The sequence below is a fragment of the Pongo pygmaeus genome, chromosome 9 (genome assembly GCF_028885625.2).
Source record: "Pongo pygmaeus isolate AG05252 chromosome 9, NHGRI_mPonPyg2-v2.0_pri, whole genome shotgun sequence".
Taxonomy (NCBI): Eukaryota; Metazoa; Chordata; class Mammalia; order Primates; family Hominidae; genus Pongo; species Pongo pygmaeus.
This window is the reverse complement of record NC_072382.2, coordinates 95906408-95919094: the sequence shown is the minus strand read 5'-3', so window position 1 is coordinate 95919094 and position 12687 is coordinate 95906408. Positions and strand designations below refer to the sequence as shown.

Here is a 12687-nt window from a genome sequence, read left to right as displayed (position 1 = left end):
GGGATGAAGCCCACTTGATCATGGTGGATAAGCTTTTTGATGTGCTGCTGGATTCGGTTTGCCAGTATTTTATTGAGGATTTTTGCATTGGTGTTCATCAGGGATATTGGTCTAAACTTCTCTTTTTTTGTTGTGTCTCTGCCAGTCTTTGGTATCAGGACGATGTTGGCCTCATAAAATGAGTTAGGGAGGATTCCCTCTTTTTCTGTTGATTAGAATAGTTTCAGAAGGAATGGTAGCAGTTCCTCTTTGTACCTGTGGTAGACTTTGGCTGTGAATCCATCCAGTACTGGACTTTTTTTGGTTGGTAGGGTATTATTTATTACCTCAATTTCAGAGCCTGTTATTGGTCTATTCAGAGATTCAGCTTCTTCCTGGTTTAGTCTTGGGAGGGTGTATGTGTCGAGGAATTTATCCATTTCTTCTAGATTTTCTAGTTTATTTGCATAGAGGTGTTTATAATATTCTCTGATGGTGGTTTGTATTTCTATGAAATCAGTGGTGATATCCCGTTTATCATTTTTTACTGCATCTATTTGATTCTTCTCTCTTTTCTTCTTTATTAGTCTTGCTAGTGGTCTATCAAGTTTGTTGATCTTTTCAAAAAACAGCTCCAGGATTCATTGATTTTTTTGAAGGGTTTTTTTGTGTCTCTATTTCCTTCAGTTCTGCTCTGATCTTAGTTATTTCTTGCCTTCTGCTAGCTTTTGAATGTGTTTGCTCTTGCTTCTCTAGTTCTTTTAATTGTGAAGTTAGGTTGTCTATTTTAGATCTTTCCTGCTTTCTCTTGTGGGCATTTAGTGCTATAAATTTCCCTCTACACACTGCTTTAAATGTGTCCCAGAGATTCTGATATGTTGTGTCTTTGTTCTCATTGGTTTCAAAGGACATTTTTGTTTCTGCCTTCATTTTGTTATTTACCCATGGTCATTCAGAAGCAGGTTGTTCAGTTTCCATGTAATTGAGCGATTTTGAGTGAGTTTCTTAATCCTGAGTTCTAGTTTGATTGCACTGTGGTTTCAGAGACAGTTTGTTTTGATTTCTGTTCTCTTACATTTGCTGAGGCGTGCTTTACTTCCAATTATGTGGGCAATTTTGGAATAAGTGCAATGTGGTGCTGAGAAGAATGTATATTCTGTTGATTTGGGGTGGAGAGTTCTGTAGATGTCTATTAGGTCTGCTTGGTGCAGAGCTGAGTTCAATTCCTGGATATCCTTGTTAACCTTCTGTCTCGTTGATCTGTCTAATGTTGACAGTGGGATGTTAAAATCTCCCATTATTATTGTGTGGTAGTCTAAGTCTCTTTGTAGGTCTCTAAAGACTTGCCTTTTGAATCTAGGTGCTCCTGTATTGGGTGGATGTGTATCACTGATACCCTTTCTCCCACTTGATCAAATTGGCTACTGTAGCTTGTGCATATGTCGTGTAGTTCTCGTGCCATGGTTTTCAGCTCCATCAGGTCATTTAAGGTCTTCTCTGCGCTCTGTATTCTAGCTAGCCATTCGTCTAATCTTTTTTCAAGGTTTTTAACTTCCTTGCTGTGGGTTCGAACATCCTCCCTTAGCTTGGAGAAGTTTGTTACTACCGACCTCCTGAAGCCAACTTCTGTCAACTCGTCAAAATCATTCTCTGTCCTGCTTTGTTCTGTTGCTGGCGAGGAGCTGTGATCCTTTGGAGGAGAAGAGGTGCTCTGGTTTTTAGAATTTTCACCTTTTCTCCTCTGGTTTCTCCCCATCTTTGTGGTTTTATCTACCTTTGGTCTTTGATGATGGTGACCTACAGATGGGGTTTTGGTGTAGATGTGCTTTTTGTTGATGTTGATGCTGTTCCTTTCTGTTTGTTAGTTTTTCTTCTAAGAGTCAGGGCCCTTAGCTGCAGGTCTCTTGGAGTTTGCTGGAGGTCCACTCCAGACCCTGTTTACCTGGTATCCGCAGCAGAGGCTGCAGAACAACAAATACTGCTGCCTGATCCTGCCTCTGGAAGCTTCGTCTCAGAGGGGCACCCAGCTGTATGAGGTGTCAGTCGGCCCCCTACTAGCAGGTGTCTCCCAGTTAGGCTACATGGGGGTCAGGGATCCACTTGAGGAGGCAGTCTGTCCGTTCTCAGAGCTCAAACTCGGTGCTGGGAGAACCACTGCTCTCTTCAGAGCTGTCAGACAGGGATGTTTAAGTCTGCAGAAGTTTCTGCTGCCTTTTGTTCAGCTATGCCCTGCCCCCAGAGGTGGAGTCTACAGAGGCAGGCAGGCCTCCTTGAGCTGCGGTGGGCTCCACCCAGTTCGAGTTTGCAGTCTATTTGTTTACCTACTCAAGTCTCAGCAATGGCGGACACCCCTCCCCCAGCCCACTGTGTTAGCCTCTGTGGACGTGGGACCCGCAGAGTCAGGCACGGGATATTATCTCCTGGTGTGCCGTTTGCTAAGATCGTTGGAAAAGCGCAGTATTAGGATGGGAGTGTCCCGATTTTCCAGGTACCGTCTGTCACTGCTTCCCTTGGCTAGGAAAGGGCTAGATAGCAATCATTTTTAAACCTGTGGATATCAATAAAGAAATGGAAGACTTTCTCTGAAAACGTTTTTTTTTTAAACAGTCTTGCTAAGTAATAATATACACAGACTTCAGAGATTTACTGCTCAAAATACATATGTATTACTTAGTATATATTATTAATGTTCAGAGAATGTACTCTCAATTTTTGCATTATTAAGCATTTTGACCTTAAAGTATACAGTGATTTAGGACGACTTCAGACTTTGGGAATAAGAGTTGTTTCATAGTTTGGTATTCCTGATGATCCAGGTAATTAATTTCCAATTAAATTTCACAAAAACTAATTCCCCTTTTTTTAGCATTTATAAAACAGGGTCATCTGACTGAAATAGTGTTTTTCCACAAGAAGTATTGGACATATAAAATATAGAGACTGTTAGAGTTATCGAGTCAGAGAATTTTCATAGAAATGTTTGGCTGTTTACAAGTAAGCTACCTAGGTTTTTATGAGCCTAGATTTAACGGGCTTCTATTTTTGCTGTCAAATTGTGATCAGATATTGGGTATGCTATGAATTCAACCTGAAACAATCATTCAGATATTGAAGTAGACATCGTGTAATACTGCTTTAGGAGGGGGAAATCCATATCAGAGAATTATATTTTTATGTTATAAATTTTAATTAGTTGTTTCTTGATAATAGTTTACTTCCATTATGCATTAGATTATGCATCTATATCAATTGCTTGAAATTTTATTAGTGTAACATTTAGAAGAGAAACAGAATATACAACTAGAATATACAAATATCTTTCAAGAATTTCATCTATAGTGAGTTTTGTTTTAGTGATTTCTAAAAAATTTGTTTAAACCTAAGTTGCTCAATGGAAACAATGGCATTTTTGTGTGTTTTATTGAAGGCATTTTCTGTTGCATTGCCAGCTCTGCCACTTAACTACACCATGCAAATTGCTAAATCTCTGCTAAGTTTTCTCATCTCTAAAATCAGGCTAAGGAGCGTACTGGTCTCATAGGATTGTTGTGAGGATTAGATGATAACAATGTATACAAATGGTCTTAACATAGTGTGTGGCATAGTAAAATGTAGTAATCATATTTATTTAGTAATATTAACTCTCCTGCCTTGAAATTCAAAAAAGATTTTTGTTCACCTGTCCCGGCATTTGGGAAGAAAAACACTGAACATTATCTCTCTTTCCCTTCTAGGCCTTTTCTGCCTGAAATTTTTTCTCCCTATTTTGCTCAGTGAATCTTGTTCCTTCTGCAAGTGTTGATTCAAATGACAGCTGTGTTTTGATACCTATACAGGATTTTCTGCCTTCTTTGAGAAGAATTAATTGCTTTCTTCTCTATGTGTTATATTCTCGGGAGCACTTACCACTTTGTATTATAGAAATTTTTCTTATGGGCAGGGATCCTATCTTTTTACATGTAGACACTTAACATGCATTTACCTGACAAGGGTTATTGACAGAGCAAATATTGGACTCTGTGCTTCCTAACTTCGTACCGAGTGCTTTTTTTAGTCTGTGCCTCCTGTTTTTGAGACAATCATCTTGCTTAGTAATGCAGCAGAAGTGCATTAAACATACTTCCCCTTTGTCTTACAGGATGTTAAAAAGATATGTGCTCAAGGGCTGAGATTTAATTAAATTAATAATTTTAACCGTTAAATCAGAGACATTCTTAAGTGAAAGTGTCGTGTTGTGTATTGAGCTATGAGTACATGGTCGTGACTACCATTCATAGTAGAGTTTTATGCTACTACCTTGACATCACAAGGCACCAGCAGTACCCATGATTGCTTTTGCATCGTCAGTGTAGCAATTGTGGCAGATGGCAAAATGGCAAATAACATCTTAGGATTATTATGAAAGTATTTTTGATGTTATTACTCCCTGAATGGGTCTTGAGGACCTCCAGAAGTCTGTGCTTCACCCAGTGAGAACAGCTACAAGACACCTATCTTGGAGGTATGGACGAGAAATACTGACTGTGGGGAAAAGACCGTGGCTATTAACAAAAGTGGCTTGTTTTGCCCCAAAATTTACCATGTTGAGCAAGCTGGCAGTTGATAAAGTTTGGCCTTACCTTCTCCACTGACAACTTGCAATGAGTATGCACATTTTAACATTATGATAGAAGCTATTTTTTGATATACTTCTTTTTTTCTAGGAGAAGAGATCAACTTTGGGAAACTTATCACAAAGCCTTCAGAAGGAACAACTTTAAGGGTAGAAGATCTTGTAAAACAGTATTTTCAAACCGCAGAGAAGGTAATTTCTTACAGTTCACATTTCGAATAATGGCTACCTTACAGTAACAGATTTTAATTTAGAATATGTTTAGTTGATAGTTTAAACAAAATGAATCCTCAAAATGTTTCTATGAAGTAAGTAGGGTGACAATTAATTACATTCATTTGCAGTTGCTGCACAGCAGGGAAAATTAGTGTTTAATTAATGTTAGTTATTAGTACTGTTATTAATATAGCTGTTATTGTTGATGTTGTTGTTCTCTTTCTTTGTATCTCTGTTGCAATTATTAAACTAAATGAATAATTTTAACTTAAATCAGGGACATTCTTAAGTGAAACTTAGAAGTAAGTAGGGTGACATTTACATTCATTTGTAGTTGCTGCACATCAAAGAAAATTAGTGTTTAATTAACGTTAATTATGAATACCATTATTAACATAACTGTTATTGTTGTTGTTATTCTCTTACTTTATTTGTGTCTCTATTGCAAAGATCTCAATCCAGATTTAGTTTTCTCACATTTGGATGTAATTTCAGAATTATTCTACAAACAAAGACAGCCACGTGATGGTGAAACCACTGAAACTTACTGTCATGAGTATATGCCACTCTAAGATCCTCTGGTTGTATTAGTTTCCTATTGGTGCTGAAACAAATTTCCACAAACTTAGTGGTTTAAAACAACACAAATTTATTATCGTACAGTCGTGTAGGTCAGAAATCTTACATAGGACTGAAATCAAGGTTTTGGCATGGCTGTCTTCCTTTTTGGAGGCTCTAAGGGAGAATCCATTTCCTTACCTTTTCCAGCTTCTAGAGGTGCCTACTATGTTCCTTGGCTCTTGCTCTCCTATTATCTTCAAATCCTGCAATGTTGTATCTCTCTAACCATTTCCCCAGAGTTATTTTTCCTTCCAGCTCCCATCTGCCTCCCTCTTCTGCTTTTCAGGACCCTTATGATTACACTGGGCCCACCTGGATAGTCTCTGATACTCTCCCTATTTTACAGACAGCTGATTAGCAACCTTTGTTCCTCTTTACCATGTATTCACAGGTCCCAGAGTTTAAGACGTGGACATCTTTAGGGGACTTTTATTTTGCCTACCACACTGGTTAATTTCATCTCTATTAATCATAGCTGCCATTTTTGGACTCCATATCCTAGCCATCAGGCCTGTACATTTCACGTGTCCTGTACTCCTCCCCCATTTCTGGTTTTGACTTTGCTTTTTCTGGTTCCTGATATTAGTAGGCTTAACTACAACTGTTCACTATATTTTTTCTCTGGTAACATATTTGGTAATTTTGCTTTCTCATCTGTAATTATTTTGTAAGGAATAAATACTATTTCTGCATCCAGTGATTTGTATCTTATAGAATGTGCAGCTCTCACTGCTAACAGAAAGAGGGATGGGTGAAGCAGTACAAGAATTTGTGGACAAGGAGGAGAAAGATGCCATTGAGGAATTAGTGAAATACCAGTTGGAAAAAACACAGCGATTTCTTAAAGAACGTCATATTGATGCCCTAGAAGACAAAATCGATGAGGAGGTAAGTAACTAATTTGAGTGTCTAGGTCTATTTAAGAGTAGCTCTGAGATTTTTTTCTGGTAAATCACTATTTAACCTCTCTGATTTGTTTAGTTTTTCTCATCTATAAAATTGAAATGATAAAATGAAGGTTAAATTAGAAAATGTAGAAATGCCTAGAACAGAGTCTTGCATGTGGTTGGTACTAAATAAGTGTTTTGTTCCCCATGGATAGTATCTTCTCTTAAAGATCCTTTGAAAGGGCTTTAAAATGAACCTTTGTAGGATGGTAATTTTTGTTCATTTTAATTTTTTTAGTAAGTTTTGATTGAGATCTTGAATTTCATTTAGAAAATTTCTGCTAAGCAAGAAGCAGTGGAAAAATTACAGGAAAAGCTGTCTAGACTTGACTACATAGAAATCATAAATGTTTGCATATCACATTGTCAAAAAACAAAAGATATTGACATGAAAATATTTGTATGTGGGCAGAAAAAAAGGTTAATATTCTTAATATAATATTAATGAGCTCTTAGAAATCTTAAAAATAATTAAACATTTGATAGAATAATGAACAAAGGACATGAATAGGTGGTTCATAAAAGAAATGTAAATGGCTAATAAGCATATGAAAATGGTGTTTAGCCTAGGATAATCAAAGAAACTCAAATACATCTTTTGTTTGTCAAATTGGCAGCAATTTGAGAAAAATAGTATCTAGCACACTGCTGGTAGTAGTATTACGTTTGAATAGCTTTACTGAAAAGCAGTTTGGCAGAGTATATTAAGAGGCTTAAGATTTACCCTTTAACTCAGCCTGGGAAATTTCCCTCCGAAAATAGTGAGATAGAGATTTGCATATGGAGTGATTCATCTTAGTGTTGTTCATAGTGGGGAATAATTGGAAATGTTTTCATACAATAAATGTTGGTACGTATACCATATAAAATTTTGCACAGCTTAAAAATGACATTTTGGAAGAAGAACATGAGAAGATATTTCTAATCTAATGTTAATTGGGAAAAGAATTTCAAAGATGAAAAACTGCATAGTATAATCTCAATTATTTTTATTTTATATGTAATTGTGTATGTTTATGTAAATAAAGAAAATATCCCGGATATATTATCAACAGTTATGTCAAGGTAGTTATATTACAGGGGATCACTTTCTCTATTTCCCAGATTCTCCCTAAGCAGAAGAACAAAACAACATTGTTTAAAAACAAAAAACAAAACTCATTCCCTTATTTTAGTGCTTTTGGTTAACATGGTTCTCTTAAAGCCTTATGGTGTCAATGTGTAACTAATATTATTTAATACCAAGTACTTCCAGAGGTAGGACAGGCAGTTCACACTCTAAAACCATTCACTCTATGACTCTGGTTGTGTTGGGTTTGCTAATTTATAGCATAAATAGATTTGTCAGGTACATACCAGAAATAAAACATGACCATCCCCACCTGGAGTGACATCATGACTCCTGAGCAGCAAAGTCTGTGTGGGGTGTGTGTGTGTGTGTGTGTGTGTGTGAGTGAGAGAGAGAGAGAGAAAGAGAAAGAGTGTGTGTGAGTCATGGTGGCTCTGACCAGACACCCGTGTTCAAAATCAAAACTCTTATTTGCTGTGTACCCATCATTGAATTATCTAAACCCACCTATCCCTCAGTATCCTCATCTGAGGATAAAATGGTGATGATAATAGGCCCTCCTTCAAGGTTGTTGTAAGGATTAGAAGAATTAATCCATGTAAAATCCTTAGAATACTGTCTGACACATAGTGCCTGTTCAGTGTTCCCACTCTGACTCTCATTTCTCTTCTATGAATGGCTTTGCACCTTTGGTATGCTACATATCACGTAGGGCACGATTACATAGTGTGTCATCTTTTAAAATATTGTTATTCTTGTATTTTTCCTCTACTGAATCATAACAAACATGCTGTTATTTCTTTCAGCTTAAGAAACAAACAAAACTCTCGATCCCATTTTCCTTTAGCTACTGCTCTCTGTTCCTCTTCTAGAGCAGAATCGCTTCAAAGAGTTTTCTGTATTTGCTGACTGATTCTTCTCTCTCCATTTTCTATTGAATCTATCCACTCAGGCTCATGATCCCATCATTCTAGTGAAGCTGCACTTGTCAAGATCACCAGTGACTGCCATTGCTAAATCCACTGTCAGTTTTCTATCTTACATCTCACTTGACCTTCTTAGAAACATGTTTTTTATTGGATTTCAAGATACCAGACTTTTGTTATCTTCCTGCCTCACTGGCTGCATATTTTCAGTGTCTTTTGTTGATCCCTCTAATTGCTCCAGCCTTTTACATTGGAGTCTTATTTGCTGTCCCCTCACCCATATCATCAATTGATTATAGATTCCATGAGAGCAGCTTTTTGTCTGTTTTGTTAATGACTATGTTCTCAGTTTCTACGATAGTATATGGCACATTGAAGGTGCTCAGTAAATACGTGCTGAGTAGATTATTAAATAAATGGGCTTAAAGAACGTATACATAGCTGTATAATAAGAGCCTTGTGAGCAGGAACCATTAAAAAAGAAACCTGTAGTCTCCTTGATACCAGGACCATGCTCAGCAAACCTTCATGAGTTGACTCTTAATAAAAATGGAGCTTCAGGGGCCACCCACTTCAGATCCCATTTCACAGAGCCTCCTGGATGTCTTGCAGCAAGGTGCACGAGAGTGATTTGCAATGTAATAAATATTTCAAGCCTTGTCAAGGAGATATTTTTGTTTTTAACTAGTTTACTGAAGTATAATACCCATGGGGTATTAGAATTTTTCCTCTACAGTCTGAAAGACTTTTTCAGTGATGTGAAACATTTTGGCAGCAGGTAATGTAATTTTGCTTCGGGTCAATATGAGGTTTTTTTTTTTTTAAGAGTACATTGTGCAATTTTAACATTAATAATTGGAAAAATATGATTTATTTACTTTTGTGAGACAGATTGTTAAATTTGCAAGTTTTATAACATAAAGCATTTCTTAATTGTAGCCCCTTGTTTTATATTTACATAACTGGAATAGGCAACATGCTTGTGATTTACTCTGTTATGATCTAGGTACGTCGTTTCAGAGAAACCAGACAAAAAAATGCTAATGAAGAAGATGATGAAGTCCGTGAGGTAATTATTCTGCTGCAAATTCTTGTGTTTATATATCACTTCTTAAACTAGAATAACCCGTAGGTTTAGTTAGAATAGTCAGTCCATAGGTCTAGGGGATAGGAGTGAGCTGGGGTTGGCTTAGGATGGCTGCTTTTGGTTGATTTCAGTTCAGCCTACAAATATTCTGCTCATTGCTCTTTTTTTCCCTTTTGTTCTTGTCTAAAACCTGTTTAGCAAGTGCAGTGGCTCACACCTGTAGTCTTGGCTACTTGAGAGGCTAAGGTTGGAGGGGATTGCGTGAGCCCAGGAGTTCAAGGCTGCAGTGAGCTATGATTGCACCACCACACTCTAGCCTGGGCAACAGAGCGAGACCCTGTCTCTAAAATAAATAACTAAAAATAAATAAAACCCATTTAATTGTATGTGTGTGGAGATATATACAACAAAAGCCCCTATTACTCAAAATAATATCTCTTTGTTAGCAGAGCATCTTATAGATAAAATCTTATCTTACTGAGCTGATATTATTTTGGGCAAAAAAGAAACTTAAAGTGTTTTGGTTAGCAGTGTTAACCGTAAGTAAGCAAGCATGGGTAAATAGACAATTTCTATTATCTATTCTAAAATATTAAAATTAGCATAAGCACCATCATCACTGTCTTCTCAGTCTCATTGCAGGTTTGAATCTACAAGTTAGCAACCATTTACTTAAATTTGGGGCCTCTACCTGGTACTTGTTGAATTTATGATTGAAATGTATTTTCTTATTTTCTGATTGCCCTTAGTGTTTTATGATTGCTATCTAGTATTTAAAAGTTATAAACTATGTACTGTTAGTTTTGTCTTGATTGCTTTCATTCAGCAAACATTTTATATTGTCCGTGTTATGGGTTAGATATTCTGCTTTATGTTAGGACTGTACATATAAAAAAGCTAAGCTCTGTATCCACAAGATTTTCTCAATTTGGTAGATAAATTTGTGTAAGGAAGGTATTTATTGAATTATTTTTCCTAGGTGCCCATTTTATAAATGAGGTGACAGACCAGACTCAAGGTCATAGAGTAGGGCTAGAATTTGAACATATTTCTGACTCCAAGAGTAGACTTTTCTGTCATCCTGTGTCCTATCAAAATTTTAGATTATAATAATATTAATTCGGTGCATTGCAAATGGATGGTTTTCTAAAATTGAAAAATTTCTAAAAGTGTCATGCAGCACATCAGAATCACTGTTGAAATACGCATAGTTGCAACCACTGTATCTTTTACAGGTTGTTTTTTGGAAGCTAAGGAAAAGAAGCTATAGATTAGAAATGGCTTAACACGTTTATTATATTTCTGTTTATCTTATAAGGTGCATTTAAAATAGAAATAGTTTGCCAAATTGCAAGAATAATGCTAGGAAGAAATGATTCCTGATTCTTAAATATCTAGCTTAAATTTGATTAACCCTTTCAATTTAACAGGGTACAGAAATATTTCTTTACGTTTGAATGAGTTCTTCATGTTTGAAGCCACAAACCTCAATTTTTCATTTAGCTTTTAAAAGAGTAAGAGTGATCGTCTTATACAAGGAAGGTGAGAGAGGCTGTGACAAATTTCATATGGGAGTTTTACAGAAGAAATGACTTACGAGTTCAGATATTCAGCTATATTTTAAGACTAAAATGTAATTGGGGCTTCCTAGGTAATTTTTCAGCATATCATAAGATATTATATATTTTTTCATTTTCAGCATACTATTTAGAACTTAGGTAATGGAGTCTGACACTCTGCCAAGCTGTAATTCACAGCTTTGCAGAATCATTTGGCTTAGAATATGAATCCCAGTGCCGTGCTTAAATTACTTATACTGACAAACAAGACTATTAGCTCTTCTATTTGGAGAAAAAACATTATGCTTTAAAGTCTTTTAGACTGGGCATTGTGACTCACCTGTAATTTCAGCACTTTGGGAGGCCGAGGCAGGTGGATCTCTTGAGCTCAGGAGTTTGAGACCAGCCTAGGCAACATGGCAAAATGCCATCTCTACAAAAAATACAAAAATTAGCCAGGCATGGTAGCTCCCACCTGTAGTCCCAGCTACTCAGGAGACTTAACTGGGAGGATCGCTTGAGCCCAGGAGGCAAAGGTTGCAGTGAGCCGAGATGACGCCACTGCACTCCAACCTGGGTGACAGAGCGAGACCCTGTCTCAAAAAAATAAAAAATAAAAAAAATAAAAAAATCTTTTGTTCACATAGAAAAACTCTCAAATCTTTAATGATAAATTCATATTTGAATAAAAGAGCAAACAGTAACCATTAGGCTTTGCAGGCCTTGTATGGTCTCTATCACATATTATTGTGTTTTTTTTTGTTTGTTTTTTTATTAATGGCCCTTTAAAAATATAAAAACTATTCTTAGTCTTACCCACAGTCCTTAGTTTACCTGGCCTCTGATTTCTTATGTTCTACCTCAATTTGAGGTGGGTTGATACCCTCTTTCAAAATACAATACCAGGCACTATCAATAGTGAAGAAGTGACCCACAGAATGGGAGAAAATATTTGCAAATCATACATCTGATAAGGGATTAATAACCAGAATACATTTTTAAAACTTCTAAAGCTCAAGAGTAACAATAACAAAAAAAACCAATTTTTAAAATGGGCAAAGGACTTGAATAGACATTTCTCCAAAGAAGCTTTACAAATTATAGCGCGTGAAAAGACACTCAAGATCACCAGACATTAGATAAATGCAAATCAAAACCACAATGAGATACCACTTCATACCCATTAGGATGGCTATTATTAAAACATCATAAAATAACAAGTTTCGGCAAGAATGTGGAGAAATTGGAACCATATACATTGGTGGTGGGGATGAAAAATGGGTCAGCTACTGAGGAAAACAGGATAGCAGTTCCTAAAGTAATTAAACATAGAATTATCATGTAATACAGCAATTTCACTTCTAGGTATATAACCAAAAGAATTGAAAGCAGGAACTTATTTGTACACCAGTGTTCGTAGCAGCATGATTCACAATAGCCAAAAAGTGGAAACAACCTAGCTGGTCATCAACAGATAGATGGATAAACAAAATGTGGTATGTGCATGTAATGGAGTATTATTCAGTCTTAAAAAGGAATGACATTCTGATACATGCTACAATATGGATGAAACTCTGAAAACATGAGTGAAAAAAAACAGATGCAAAAGGACAAATACTATATGACTCTACTTATATGAGGTACCTAGAGTAATCAGATTCATAGAAACAG

General features: G+C 36.4%; 1 protein-coding gene across 7 annotated transcripts in view; it reads left to right on the top strand.

Annotated features, from left to right (window-relative positions):
• MRE11 (MRE11 homolog, double strand break repair nuclease) overlaps positions 1-12687 on the top strand; it is a 78926-nt gene that overhangs the window by 32540 nt on the left and 33699 nt on the right. For all 7 annotated transcript variants that reach the window (XM_063671360.1, XM_063671359.1, XM_063671361.1 and 4 more), the window contains 3 exons: positions 4683-4783; positions 6143-6316; positions 9377-9439. In XM_063671360.1, the coding sequence (XP_063527430.1) occupies positions 4683-4783; positions 6143-6316; positions 9377-9439 (338 nt within the window). The remainder of the gene's footprint in view (positions 1-4682; positions 4784-6142; positions 6317-9376; positions 9440-12687) is intronic.